General features: G+C 39.1%; 3 protein-coding genes across 3 annotated transcripts in view; 2 read left to right on the top strand and 1 right to left on the bottom strand.

Annotated features, from left to right (window-relative positions):
• Positions 1-1090: 1090 nt before the first annotated feature.
• On the top strand, positions 1091-9011 carry cops4 (COP9 constitutive photomorphogenic homolog subunit 4 (Arabidopsis)). Its single transcript, XM_042509141.2, has 10 exons — positions 1091-1251; positions 4134-4213; positions 4316-4467; positions 4574-4677; positions 4770-4923; positions 5663-5813; positions 5912-6082; positions 6586-6701; positions 7029-7113; positions 8364-9011. The coding sequence occupies exons 1-10, from the start codon at positions 1178-1180 to the stop codon at positions 8495-8497; spliced, it is 1221 nt and encodes a 406-aa protein (XP_042365075.1). The 5' UTR covers positions 1091-1177; the 3' UTR covers positions 8498-9011.
• A 401-nt stretch (positions 9012-9412) lies between these two features.
• On the bottom strand, positions 9413-14573 carry LOC121959690 (placenta-specific gene 8 protein-like). The gene is made up of 6 exons (XM_088070586.1): positions 14426-14573; positions 13353-13411; positions 13068-13162; positions 12839-12963; positions 10417-10524; positions 9413-10307 (listed from the first exon to the last, which is right to left on the bottom strand). The coding sequence occupies exons 3-5, from the start codon at positions 13150-13152 to the stop codon at positions 10420-10422; spliced, it is 315 nt and encodes a 104-aa protein (XP_087926712.1). The 5' UTR covers positions 13153-13162; positions 13353-13411; positions 14426-14573; the 3' UTR covers positions 9413-10307; positions 10417-10419.
• Positions 13054-15325, top strand: part of adamts6 (ADAM metallopeptidase with thrombospondin type 1 motif, 6) — an 87227-nt gene continuing 84955 nt past the window's right edge. Inside the window, exons 1-2 of the mRNA XM_088070583.1 lie at positions 13054-13209; positions 13324-13428. The gene's annotated coding sequence lies outside the window, so the exon portion shown is untranslated. The remainder of the gene's footprint in view (positions 13210-13323; positions 13429-15325) is intronic.

Genomic DNA, 15325 nt, shown 5'->3' with positions numbered 1-15325 from the left:
TTTGTTGTTTTTTATTTGTTGTTGTTATAAAAGCATTTAAAAAAATTTTTTTTAGACAGTTATGGCAGCTTTCATGAAAGTTAATGTGTTTTTTTAATATCAAACTTTTTTTCTGCAAAAGCTTTATAAAGTACATGGGGCCACCAAATCCTTATTACTATTATAAATAAATATTACTATTTATTACAATACAACAACAGTGCTCCCTCATTCTCCCACATTCTTACCTGCATCTTGTTTAATCTGTATATCTTTGATTTTTTTTCTGGTATATCTTTGATTTTTGTATTTAAACCCTGTACATTTTTTTCTTCTTCTTTGATACATGCCTAGTTTTGCACTTTTGTATATTTTATATTTTGTATATATTGATATTTTATATATTTTTTCTGTACACACGGCTGCTGTGACAAGTTAGTTTCCCACAAGTGGGATAAATAAACGTGTCTAAGTCTAAGTCTAATATAATTCTTTATTTATTGTCTCTGTTGCACATCTGCCCTCAATTCTCCACATTATATGTTTACATATCCATTTTCACCCCCCTTTTTATTGTTCTTTTTAACTGTTTTGTTTGTTTATTCTCTGTACATGCTGTACATATTTTATTATTATTGTTTTTTTTATTCTAGTCTATTTTATTCCATGTTAAGTTTCTTCCTTTGTATATATAATTGCATTATTTTGCCTTTTAAACGAATATTTAATTCAGTTGCTGCTGCAACGAAACAATTTGTAAAAATAAATAAATAAATAAATAAAATAATTGTTACTTTTATCATCATAATAACAGATTATATTTTAAGGGTAAAATCATTGGTGTTTTTTAAAAAAAAAATCAAAATTAGCATTTTAGTCTTAAATCAGAAAAAAAGACAACAGAAAAAAAATCAGATAATATTACAAAGTACGAGGGAGAAATAAATACAGCTTATTTGTTTTAATTAGATAAATTTGCCAATTATTTTAGAGGTCTTTATAGCTTTTTTGTTTGTTTTAACCTTAGAAATAGAGTCAAACACATAATGACATGTAATGCAGGAGTTTTATTTCTCTTCTCTTCTTCGCTGTCTTGGAGGACCGGTGGAGCTCGCGCTCTGCGGGGCTCAGACCGGAAGGCTCGCGCTCCGCTCTTGGCGGAGGAAGCCGGTTGTTGTTGACACTTCAACAAGCGACAATGGCGACCGACGTGAGACAGGAGCTCGCACAGCTGATGAATTCAACTGGATCTCACAAAGACCTCGCTGCCAAGTGTGTATCGCATATATAAAAGACATATAACTTCTTAAAAGTCGTCCTAAAGCTTTTCTAATTTCAGAAAGTTGGCGCCATAGTGGCTGTAAGCTAGCAATCAGTGCTAGCTAAGCTAGCGTTAGATACCTAGCTACATTAGCTGTTAATTCACCAAACATTCAGCTAGGTAAACGTTAATGGTTTGTAATTGTCAGGCAAAGTACTTTATTAACAAAATATAATTCAAACTGTAACACACGCTGATAAGACAAAAAGCGGCGAGACTTACATTGACGTTACTGTTATATTTTAGCATCTATTAGCTACTGTTTACTAGCAACACAGAAAGGGACTGTTAGTACTTTATGACAGGAGGAGGTGGTGCAAAACAGGAGAGGCGCTTCAAATAGTTTTTAAACACTGGGGAGGGAGTTCTGTATTTAACTTGGCTTAAGGGAGGGAAATTTAACTGAATCTGGTCTGTATTTTAATTTCCATTAACAGGCATGGACGACTTCATTTACATCACTCCTTATAACCCATTTTTACCAAGTTAGTAAGTGTAGTAATTTCGGTAAGTTCCGAATATAAAAATATAAATATACGTGCAATGCTACAATAAACACAACACATATTGTATATATCGTTATTGTTATTCTTACTTACATATATGTGTCACATGTTAAATATAGCCTACATTCAGACGTTGAAAGAATATTGCACATTTGAATAATTACACAGAGGAATGCTGAAATATTGCACCAACTACTGCAGTGAAGACAGTGATTGAAAGAGCTATTGCACCCTAAAAACCTGATTGCCTGTTTCAAGTATAATAAATAAGTTATGGATTTTTAGTAGATGTGTGTATTGTCTGTTGACCTGTGATTTGTCAGACACTGAGGGAGTAGTTGTAAAGTTTTATGACTTCCTGTGGTGCATAAGGGGATTGCTGCATCTACAGAAATGCATCCTGTTCTATATCATAATATTTTTGTAATGTGCCTGTCCTGTGAGAACCAGGTATCTCTAATAAAAATCCACTTTTCGTGGTGTCAGAAAAACAGCCCTGTTTTCAGCTTTGTGACAATTCATGTGCAACCTTATCTTAGAGGGCTTTTCAAGAGTATATTTAGCTTACAAAGGAGGAGAATTTTCTCAACACATAAAGGGATACTTAAGTTTGTCCCAAACAGCATCAGCACATCTTGAGAAAAAACTCAGACAAATGCAGTGCAGAAAGAGCAACAATATTTGATTCTGAGATGTAATGGAGTTGAAGTATAAGGCTTTATAACAGGGAGATACTCAAGTAAAGCAGAGATGCACGATAAGGGACAGTATATTTCCTCCTTGTTCACTGATGAAGTCGCTAAATGTTTCTCCTGTTGCGAGAGACAGCAAGCTCAATTTGCGGCAGCGGCACCTAACTGTGGCACCTCGTGTGGCACCCCCAGATGCCGCAGCTAGGTGCCGCTAGCAGTCGCAGCAGATGCCACTGGTTGCCGAGACGTGCCAGGAGGTGCCAGGAGGTGCCAGTGCTTGTGCCACTGCTTGCCAGGCGGTGCCGCGAGGTGCCAGTGCTTGTGCCACTGCTTGCCAGGCGGTGCCGCGAGGTGCCAGTGCTTGTGCCACTGCTTGCCAGGAGGTGCCGCGAGGTGCCAGTGCGTGTGCCGCGGTTTGGCGGAGGTGCCGGGAGGTGCCAGTGCTTGTGCCAGTGCTTGTGCCGCGGTTTGGCGGAGGTGCCGGGAGGCGCCAGTGCGTGTGCCGCGGTTTGGCGGAGGTGACGGGAGGTGCCAGTGCGTGTGCCGCGGTTTGGCGGAGGTGCTGCGAGGTGCCAGTGCTTGTGCCACTGCTTGCCAGGAGGTGCCGCGAGGTGCCAGTGCGTGTGTCGCGGTTTGGCGGAGGTGCCGGGAGGTGCCAGTGCTTGCCAGGAGGTGCCGCGAGGTGCCAGTGCGTGTGCCGCAGGTTTGGCGGAGGTGCCGGGAGGTGCCAGTGCGTGTGCCGCGGTTTGTCGGAGGTGCCGGGAGGTGCCAGTGCTTGTGCCGCGCTTTGGCGGAGGTACCGGGAGGTGCCAGTGCGTGTGCCGCGGTTTGGCGGAGGTGCCGGGAGGTGCCAGTGCGTGTGCCGCGGTTTGGCGGAGGTGCCGGGAGGTGCCAGTGCGTGTGCCGCGGTTTGTCGGAGGTGCCGGGAGGTGCCAGTGCGTGTGCCGCGGTTTGGCGGAGGTGCCGGGAGGTGCCAGTACTTGTGCCACTGCTTGCCAGTGCGGCACACGCACTGGCACCTCCCGGCACATCTCGGCAACCAGTGGCATCTGCTGCGACTGCTAGCGGCACCTAGCTGCGGCATCTGGGGGTGCCACACGAGGTGCCACAGTTAGGTGCCGCTGCCGCAAATTGAGCCAGCCCCTGCTGTTTTTTTAAACAACGCCGCTGAGAGGGTCCGAAAAGCCGCTAAATAGCGATAAAGTCGGCACCTTAGTAGTCCTCTCCTCCCGTCATCCTGGGACCTTAGATCGTCTTGTTAGTTTGTTTTTGGACGTGGAAATGTTATTTTATTGCATAACATCCATAATAGTTTCCCCTACTCTACAGTGAACTGATGTAGCAGCAGCTGTTTGACACGCAGCATAATGCAGTGTGTGTAGTACCGACGGAGCGAAACCATGGCAACACGGGCGAAACCAAAGCAATTTCTGCTTATTATTATCGGTTCTATTTATCGGCCAAAAACTTTATTATTGGAATTATCGGTATGACATCATAAATCCCATTATCGCTCTCGACGATTATCGTGCATCCCTAAAGTAAAGTACAAGCACTTTCAGTACACTCATTCAGTACTTTAGTAGATGTGCTTATTCACATTCCACCTTCGGTAATCTGTACACTCTTTTCTAGATATCGACAAATTTTGGAGAAGGCCATTCAGTTCACAGATGCAGAGCAGCTGGAATCCTTGAAGGCCTTTGTTGAAGCAAGTATGCTGTGCCTGTATTTTTTTATATCCTCATCAGTTTTCCACATGCTTAGTACGTTTAGATGTAATTGGTATATCTTACTTCACTATCTTTCTCTTACAGTGGTCAATGAAAATGTTAGTCTTGTCATCTCGAGACAGCTGCTCACCGATTTCTGCACACATCTGCCCAACTTGCCGGATGCCACAGCTAAAGCAGTGTATCATTTCACCTTAGAAAAGATTCAGCCGAGGGTCATCTCCTTTGAGGAACAGGTAAAAGCCCTCTCACTCTCTCATAGCTAAAATGTGTATTTGCTGTTGATCATTCAATCAGTATTTCTTGAAATGTATATTTTAAAAATGTTTTTCACGTCCTCAGGTAGCCTCAATCAGACAGCACTTAGCAACCATTTATGAAAAGGAGGGAGACTGGAGAAATGCTGCCCAGGTTTTAGTTGGTATTCCCCTGGAAACAGGACAGAAGTAAGTAAGCTACTGGCAGACTCATTTCCTGACCTTTCATAATGTTTGTGATACTTTCAGATCATTTAATGCCTTTTTATTTTGTCCTTTAGGCAATACAATGTGGACTATAAGTTGGATACGTACCTGAAAATTGCCCGTCTCTACTTGGAGGATGATGATCCGGTGCAGGCGGAGGCCTACATCAACAGAGCCTCGCTGCTTCAGAACGAGTCCTCTAATGAACAGCTGCAGATACACTATAAGGTACACACTCCCTCAGCGATTTCACCAGCACAGGTTGTATCTGCATCACTGATTATTTTGCAAATTAATGCAAACAGAGTGCAGAATCAGAAATACTTCACTGATCCTCAGGGGGAAATTGTGATTCATTAAAGTTGCTCTGATGCAAAGCATAGAAGTTATAGAAATAAGTATCAGCACAAAGTATGCAAAAATAAAAATACAGTTATAATAAACTATTAGCACTAGTATGTAAATGTTTAAATGTATAAATATGTATCATGTGCTGAGTGTGTAAAGTGTGTAAAAATATCACACTGTATGCTTTATGCAGTGATACAATGTATAAAACCTGTATGTCATTTTAGAAATAAAATGTGTGTTATGCAACAATCTACAACACAATATATATATAAGTAAGAAGACTAACAAGAATACATACAATATTTGTAGCCTATGTTAAATAAAAGTTACATTCAAGAGTTGAAAGAATATTGCATATTTGAATAATTGAATTTTTGTAGTTGAATTATTGCACCAATGATTGCAGTTGAGGCAATGTTTCAGAATTATTGCACCTTTTAAATATAATAAATAAATTATAGAACTATAATTGAAGATGGGTCAATTAAGTTCCTGTCTGTTGTCTCAGCGTGTCATTCTGAGGGAAATGAAAACAAAAATGAATCATTATAGGGACTTTGCAGTTAACAATGTTTGTAGTTGCCTTATGAATGTTTCCTGCTGTTTTCCTTCATAGGTGTGTTATGCCAGAGTCTTAGACTTCAGGAGGAAATTCATTGAAGCTGCACAAAGATACAACGAGCTGTCCTATAAGTCAATTGTCCACGAGAGTGAACGTCTGGAGGCGCTGAAACACGCCCTGAACTGCACCATACTGGCCTCTGCAGGTACGAACAAAATAACTTTGTTTTAGTTAACATTTTCAAATACAATCTAAATGACAAATTTTGTGTCTCACACTAGAAATATTGTCTTTCTTTTTTAGGTCAGCAGCGCTCCCGAATGTTGGCCACTCTCTTTAAGGATGAGCGCTGCCAGCAGCTGGCTGCCTATGGTATTCTGGAGAAGATGTACCTGGACCGCATCATCAGAGGAAACCAGCTGCAGGAGTTTGCTGCCATGCTGATGCCTCACCAGAAAGCCACCACAGCGGATGGTGAGTGGAGATATACGGCAGTAGTTGCTGGTTTGGCTGTGGGGTAAAATTTTCCCACCATTACTCCTTGAACTGATAATAGCTGATATAATTGCTGGCTCGTGTGTGAGCCCTGCAGTGTTTTGTGTCCTGGCTTTATTGCAGCTGTAGGTGTAGCTAGGAATGATGTTCATAGGCCTGGCCTGCTGATTAGCTGTCACAAAAAAGACAGCAATTATTTTCAAACATTTTCTCATGCTGGGTCCAGACAGCAAGGTGTGTAAACGTCCAGATGAGTCCAAATTTGTTTATATTATAAGTATATTTTCCTGCTTGTTTGTCCTTTGCCAATCACATCCCTGCTGATTAATCTCAGGTTCTGAAGCATCCTCTTGTGGATCTATGGACATTTATTTGTGATGGGCATCAATCAGTATCAATATATGCTTCAATCAGCCCCTCGGTCTGTGAGGTTTGTATAATAGGCGTAAACTGTGTGTTAGCTTTGTGTTTATCTCTCCCAGGCTCCAGCATCCTTGACAGAGCTGTGATTGAACACAACCTCCTGTCTGCTAGCAAACTCTACAACAACATCACATTTGAAGAACTAGGAGCTTTGTTGGAAATCCCCCCAGCAAAGGTGAGACACCAGTTAGAGAAACATTTTGTATGTTTTCCATTTTGTAGCCTTATCTGCAAAGAATCTCTATAAAATAACATATTTGTATGACTGTGAGCTCCACAATTCACAGCATTGTATGCATTTCAAAAGCCACTGTTAAAAAGAAGTCTCGAGGCATTTAATGTTACGAGTCCTCCTTCAGCATCAATGATGTATTTATAACAGCAATTAAGATACTTTTTCTTTGAGCTCTGTGGGGAAATTTGTTAGATTAAAATTTTATATTTTGCTGTTTATTTTTGATCATGTATATTGAAATGTTTTGTTACCTTTGTTTGTCTTTAGGCTGAGAAAATAGCTTCCCAGATGATCACTGAAGGACGCATGAACGGCTTCATCGACCAGATAGACGGCATTGTACACTTTGAGAGTGAGTCGACAGCCAATGTTTTTTAATTTAAAGCGACAGTTGTTATCCAGTCCGTTGGAAAATCAAATACAAAGAATGCTGTGATCTAAAACCTGAATTATTTGTTCATCTGCTGTATGCAAACAATAGATTGTGTATTGAAGAGTGTTTAGGAATGACATTTATGTTTATTCTGCCTTTTCACAGGTTGTATCTTGAACGCAAACGATCTTAGTTGACTGTTTATAAGCACAGACAAGAGATTATAGTCGTTATATTTTATAGTTGCCTAAAAACGTTGGAACAGAAAGTCAAAGATTCTCATCTTCAGTCTGAGACTTCTCGGTCAATTAAGATTCCTTCCAGTAGAGCAATTTGGGGGAATTTGTCAGTCGATGTATTTTTGGGGACGTTTCGGTCCCCAGTTTTCGCTGCAGAATGAGCGTTCCTTTACTTTCACGCTGTTTTACGATACAGCTGCCTCCGTGTCTGCTGCTGTCCAGATGAAAACAGGCTTTGCTGGGAGATAACGTCATCTTGTGCCTTTTACAAAGAAGTGGTGAATTTACAGCTCATTGCACATTTCTGATCTGTCATTAGTGTGGTTAGCTTGTTTACCCTATTATGTGAATGTCGCTGAACGTCCTTTTTCATTTTCCTCTGCTGTGCTGCTGCTGCTATCCTGCTGCTCTTTTTTAACTATGTTGCTCTCTCTCTCTCATATTTATAGGCCTTTTTAAAGCTCTTTAGATAAAAATCTCAGTTATTAAGTCATTTCTAGTTTTACATATTTATTTATTCATTAAGTTTTTTAGTGACACTGTCACTTTTATCATAAGGTGCTTGACCTGAGTAACAAGTTTTATTCTTTTCATGTTTCAACATGTACAGAAGGGCAATAAAATGAACCTTGAACCTGTAACTTTCAACTCTGAAATTCACAAAAAAATGAATGAATTGTCAAATATTTAATTGAACAGCCAAATCCAATTCAACTGACATAATTCTGATTTGGGCACAGCTCCAGATCATGTTGTTGGGTAAATTTATTAATGTATTGAAGGAATTGTGAGGGTTTTTATTATTTGAGTCAATAAATGCACTATCTGCAGCCAGTAGGGGGCAGCCTTTTCAAACAGAAATGACAAGAAACCTGCGTAAAGCACCTTCCCTATTAATGGAATAAATGATAGAGCAGTCATTAAAGTAACACACAGAGTTTGAACATGCACATTTCTTGTTTTACAATTTTGATCTTTTGTCTCTGGCAGCCCGTGAAGCCCTTCCTACCTGGGACAAACAGATCCAGTCTCTGTGTTTCCAAGTCAACAACCTCTTAGAAAAGATCCGTTCGGCTGCTCCGGAGTGGGCCGCACAAGCTATGGAAACCCAGATGACCCAGTAAATATCCCCCACCCTGCTCCCTCCTCAGCCTGTCCGAAAGTGTTGTCTTCCTGGTCCAAAACAACGTCACCACTTCAGTCCCAGTAATGGAAGCGCCCAAGAAGAAGCCTCCGGTATCCCCATCACTCATCTGAATTCTCACAGAACACTGTTACCGTTACGTTTTGGGAAAATAGTTCAATGTTTCTCAATATTTCAGATCTGCGTCTGGCATCGATGTTTTCGCAGGAGGGTGACGATGTAGCGTTTAGGTGTGACTTTATGTTATTTACTCGGCATGTTAAAAATTTGGATGTGATTATTCAGATAGTTGACATGTAATCGGATCAAAAAGAACTGAAAGACGCGGAGCAGCCGGTCCGTTGAAGCTTTTGCGTTCCAACACATTCTCCTGGTTTTAACTTCACATAATTACACAGCAATATCTGTCAAGTGGCTCTTGATTCATGGCGTCATGTAAAACCTTCTCGGTCCACACGTATTACATTTTGAATTAAATTCAAAGCGGAGAGAAATTGTTCGGCATCACATTTTGTATCATTAAGTTTGTTTTGTGCTTCAGTTTCAATCAATTTTACTGCTGTGCAATTTAAACCAGCATTCATGTGTCAAAGTAACAAAATGAATTAACTGAATTTGTTTTCAGGCAGCTTTTTTTGTCAAGGTTGTCTTTTAAGAATGCATCTGTATGTTGTCCCAGTCCATCCCAAAATATTTCATTGTGGACCAACAGACTGACAGTGTCATGCCGCTAGCTTGGCTCATAACCAAAAACATCTAAAAGCATGAAACAGAAAACATAAACTAACACCAGGTTTACTCAACCAGTCATAGACAACGCCAGAGTGTTGTGGAATAACCCAAAAAATGAAAAAAAAAACAGATAAATAATTAAAAAGAGAAAAATAAAACAGAGGACTTTCCCCACTATTTAATTTTTTATCTTAATATTAAAAGAGCACCTTTAAAAAGCTCCCATTTTTTTAATTTAAAATTGGTGCACATTACACAGCACAGTATACTTCTATCATTGTCGTTTTCTGTTTTCAAGATTAAAGTGAACATTAGAGCACTAGAACATTAGAGTAAATAGATCAAATACAATTAAAAATAAATTAGAAGTATATGTTGTAAAATTATTCATACAGGCAACAGTGATACTGATGGTATTTTCTTCTGAAGAGAAAAAAAATCAAACCAAAGAAAGAAAGAAAAAAACAGCAAAAATAAATAAAATAAAAAACTAAATTGTACAAAAAATGAAGTATTGAAAAAAAATGCATGTACTCTTAAAGAAAAGAAAGAATAGAATCACAAATTAAGTATGAATCGTTAACACGTAATATTAACTTAGGTGAAGTGATCTTATAAATATGTCTTCTTAGATCAAGTGAAGTCTGATCTAAATTATGTTCAGCAACTCGTCACATAGATACAATTCCTATTTTTATAACTTAGCATGAAATGTACCTGTAATTTAGATCAAACTACCAGTGGAAAAAAACAGTAATCTTCTCTACATCCTATAAATGGCTCATGACAGTGCAGATAAACTTTATTTTATAACAGTAGCAGTAAATCATGACGCTGTCCCGGGCGTGTCCCCACTGACTAATGTTTAACCGACGGGAAGAAGTTAATGCAGTGTCATTCTAAGATATTACAAGGATAGCAATTTACAACACCATAAACGGCAAAATTAAACCGAAAAATACTTGATGAGCATCTTTATCAGAGAGAGGATGGGCCGTATCTACAGATGCTTCAACGAGCACAGAAATCCAGCAGACCGTTGGGTGTCGTGACGCCATCTAGAAGGCATAAAGCAGACATGTGATTTTCCATTGTCTCAGCAGCTCCATAAAGATAACATGACAAATCGTGACGTGGTGTAGGTGAAGTAAAATGAGACGCTTTTACCGCTCAGAAAATGCCTTGCTCCTTCCTGCGGTCGATATCTCTCTTAAGTTGGCAGATGGCACAGCACGGACAGCACATATGCGCCAAATAGTCGTTACACAATGACCCCTGGGAACACAAGTAGGAATTTTTAATTGGGCAGGGTGGTTTTATTGACACTGATTTTATCACAGTATTTGTGCACAAAGATGACTGTAACCATGTTTTTTTTTCCAGGAGGAAGTTGAATCAGTGTGAGAACTTCTTAAAGTCTAAACAAAAGCTTTAAATATATGAAATCTCACGATGAGAGTGTGAGTAACTTGAAAGACAACCTGAAGCACCGTAAACTGTCTCTTTCTGTCCTTTTTTTCATGTTACAGCTGTGGTTCTCAACCTGGGGGTCAGGGCTCCCATAAGGAAACGTGAAATGAATCTTAGGTCTTGAGAAGTAAGCAAAGTGCTTCTAAAAGAGGTGGCTATAGCGTCTGCAAACCACAGATACATTAGATTTGCACATTTAAGTAACATATCAATGTTTGTAAAGTGATGTAGGATATGAGCTGACTATGATCTCGAGAGGTGGAGGGGATGGTGGGTGGGTCACCTGAGCATGATGGATGCCAAGCTGCAACAAAACTAGTTGTTCTTAGTGAGTCATTGCTGTTTACAATAGCTTTATGGCCTCCAAACGAGGATGTTTTGTAGCGACGTGTCTGTTTTTATATATCAGGTTTTTAGATACCAAACGTGGATGTTTTGTAGCGACGTGTCTGTTTTTTTATATCAGATTTTTAGATACCAAACGTGGCTGTTTTGTAGCAACCCGTCTGCATTTTTCCATCGACTCTATGCTCCAAATGTGGCAGTTTTGTAGCAACACGTCTGTGTTTTTATATCTGATTTTTAGCCACCAAATGTTGGTGTTTTTTAGTGAACAGTATTTTTACATTAGCTTTTAGGCTCCAAATATTGCTGTTTTGTGGCAATCCATCTGTGTTTTTACATCTGTGTCTTAAGCTCTAAACGTGGGTGTTTTGTAGCGACTAGTGTGTGTTTTTACATTGGCTTTTTAGGCTTCAAATGTGGGTGATTTGTGAAAACCTGTCCACATTTTTACATCAGCTTTTTAGGTTCCAAATGTGGTTTTGTAGCAACCAGTTTGTGTTTTTATATAAGCTTTTAGGCTCCAAATGTGGGTGTTTTGTAGTGACCAGTCAGTGTTTTATTTGTCTTTTAAGGCTCCAAATTTTTGCGGTGACATGTCGCTGTTTTTACAGTGAGGATAGTAGCATAAAAAGCGTTTGTTTTCCTTACAGACATCGCTGAATTTCATGGCGGGAAAGTGCTCTTAAACTAGCTTATTTTAGGCCAAAATATGACCTTTCTATCAAAACACAAGCCACAGCGTTGTTGAAATGTGGTTTTAACCGATCCACCACATAATAACATGCAAATACTACCTGTCAGTGGTTTGCAGAAATGTGCAACATTTTTTCGGCAATTGGGTTGAAAAAGACTTTGGATTGTATCGAAATTTCTGGAAAAATAACTTCTTACTTGATTTATTACTTCTGTAAAAAAATTTTAACTGCTTCTTTAGTACAACATGATGTTCATTGTGTGAACTATGATCCCATTTAGAGGGTAGTACTAGTAAACTTTGGGGCAGTGGTACCTTGTGATTGACAAGTTGTTACCGTGGCAACCCGGCAGTCACCTGGTAGAAAAAGCAGAGTCCTTGGCAGCGGCCCTTGTGGCCCTTTGCTTCATGTCAGATCTATCCTGAGTCCCACTGGAGGGGTTCGACCCTTAGGTTGAGAACCACTGGATTAAACTGGTAAAGAAGTTAAAAGTAGCTACAGTAGTAAAACGCTGCACTGAAAGAGGCCATTTTTCACGATGCTGATAATACTTTTACTGAGGTAGGATTTTGAATGAACATTTACTTGTAATAGAATATTTGTATGTTGTCACACTAGTACTTTTACAAAAGTTAAGGGATCTGAGTACTTCCTCCATCACTGCCTGGACTTCCTCCACACACTGGTTTGAGGTTTTAACAGGGTTCCCGCAGATCTAGTCTTAAATCCATCATATATATCCATATATATCAAAATGCCTCTTGCATGAACATTACCAAAAGGTCATATTTGATGTTACCATAAATATTTGAAAAATAAAATAAAATTCCCCTTAACCTTATTAATATCAGGGCATGTTTTCTTCTCTTCAGGTTTGGCTTCTATAAAATTGGTCTTAAATATCATTCCAGGTGGCATTAAAAAAGCCTTAAAAAGTCTTAAATCCCACTTGCCTTAAGCTGTAGGAACCCTGGTTAAAACCACAATTAATAGATGTACTATCATACTCATTGTTCCTTGACAGTTATGTTTCTGTGTTACTCCAGTCAGCCAGCTCTGAGTATCCGCTGAAAACTTACGTTGATGTTGTATTTGGTCCTGTAGACGCTGCGCATTAACACGGTGGCGCCACACAGGCAGCACTCGTCCATGTCGCTGGCGATGCTGCAGCCGAGGCACCAGAAGCAAAACATACCGTAGCAGCCTGCATTAAGAAAAATACCAAATCTAAACCTTGCATGCAAATGTCGCTTTAACTGTGTGCATATTTTATTATCAGATTTTCTCCAGAAAGGAAGAAGTTCTCACAAGTTCCAGCGTCATCGCAGAAATCACACAGGCCGGTCTGGAAGTCGGTGGGCGGGTAGCCACCCGGTTGGTTGGTCACAGCCATGATCAGGATGCTGTTGGATGGAAAGAGTTTGTTTGTTCTTGAGTCTAAATCTAAACAGTGAGGGCCGTATTTTGTGATCTTTACTTGTGTATCTTCCCCGAACAGAGATGAATGTAAATTACACCTCTTTTGAACATCAAACATCATCGTCATAACTTATCTGATTCCCAGTGAAGCAGTCGTTAGGAGGTAAATCTTACCAGATGGACGGAGAGCTGGAGGACGGTGAAACGGACAAAAGAGGCTCCTGGATGACTGACTGCAGGCGGAGGCAGAGTGAGTCTTTATAACCGATCAAAGCAGGTGACTGATGCGATCACAGACTTTATTGCAGTTTTATTGCAGAGTTATATTCCCGGCAAACAGGCCACTAAACACACCTGCACCAAGCCCACAAAACTGCAATAAACCTTAATACTACTCTACACATCATGTACTTTTAGGGAACAGACACACAGCATATATTGCTACATAATTTTAGATGCAAATTGAAGGCAAATATATGATTTAAGTTAGATATAAAAGTAGTTTTGGTTCAGAAAAATGGACGTTAAACTCCAACCTCCAATTCTATTTTCATCAGCTGCATCTGAAATTATATTAATATTGTGTTTTGAATTATTTGTGCAATAAATTAATAATCCAGTGAGTATTTTTATTATGTCTGAATTACCCTATTGTGCTAACACTAACATCTGTACAGCGGCCAGTACAGATAAAACTCATTACTGACCAACTCAGAGCAATGAAACATTTTCATTTATTTCATAGTACTGCTATTTTTAACCTCATTTTGTTAAAATATGCTGAGCTTTTGTGAGTGAAATCTTATTAAAATATTATGTTGCCTATTTTGCAGCTCATTAACAGCAAAGCTTTTCAAGTAATTTCCCCCTTTTATGAAACTAATAAAAACAAAGCCAAAACTTAAAAAATGTACACAATAGAAACTAAACTCAAACTTAAAAAAATAAAATCAAACTATAAAAGACCTATAAAAAAAGAAAAAACTAAACTAAAATAAAAAAATAAACAAAAACTGAACTGAAATAAACAAAAAACAGTAAAAACATAAAGATGAAAACTAAACTAAAACTAACAAAATAAACAAAAACTAAAATCAATAAATAAATAAACAATAAAAACTTAACTGAAATGAATAAACCCACTTTGGAAACCAACTGAACTGATTATAAAACAAAACATTAAAAAATTATATAAGATTAAGTCTGTAATCCACCATTTCCAGATTGTTCATTTTGCACTTACTCACCTGTGGAATGAGTCAATATATTCACCAACTTTAGCAATTTTTGCCGTATTAAATAGTTTTCTTACAACCATCCATATCATGAAGTAAACGTCAAGTTATGAAAAAACAGTCAAAAGCTAAATTATATATAAAAAAACAAACTAAAAAGCTAAAGCTCTTTTTCCACCTGTGCTTCCAGCTCTGACCAAAGGTGGTAAGTCACATTTTTTTATTGTGTTTACAGTTTAATGCTTATTTTATATGGAGTTATAAACGTCAAGGCTTTACGGCGGACACACCTTGGCCCAATTCAAAGAGCATTGCCAATAAACTGAACTGATATCACCTCTGGAAAAACGTAGAGCCCGTCTCGAGAAGTTGAACTGAGACTTTGTGATTATGTGAGCGTGCTTTCATTGTAAAAACTAATTTAAAAACATTTATCAGTCATGCTTTGAAACTTCCTTGCCGTGCTCCGCTCAGACACACGGCGGCGCTGCTTCCCACAAACTCTCTGACACCTTCTCGTGCCGTGTAGGAGAGCATGTAATGACAACCTGACTTTAATGACATAGGCTCCGACATAATGAGCAGCTGTAACTGAAGCTCGGGAATAGGCATGATTTTCAATTTCCTACAGACTAAAGATAGACGAGGGCTAAATTACACCAAAACACACGGGGCGGCCATTAGCCCGCACTCCACAGCAGACCCCCAAAATACCTCCACCACACACAAAACATCCAAAAATGTCATACCTTTAAGCAATTACTGGCATTAAAAGCTGTATTCTAAAGATGTTATCAGTCTTTTTCAGGACACTACAGGGTTAAAGTTAAATATAGACTTTATCCTGACAGCAGTTTTCATCAGTTAAATTTAAAGTTGGTGCCAAACAAATGTCAGATTATGTTCTCCTTT

This window comes from Plectropomus leopardus, chromosome 20 (genome assembly GCF_026936395.1).
Source record: "Plectropomus leopardus strain MGB_pleo_1.0 chromosome 20, ASM2693639v1, whole genome shotgun sequence".
NCBI lineage: Eukaryota > Metazoa > Chordata > Actinopteri > Perciformes > Serranidae > Plectropomus > Plectropomus leopardus.
The sequence above is the reverse complement of the archived record's forward strand: the minus strand, read 5'-3'. Positions and strand labels throughout refer to the sequence as shown.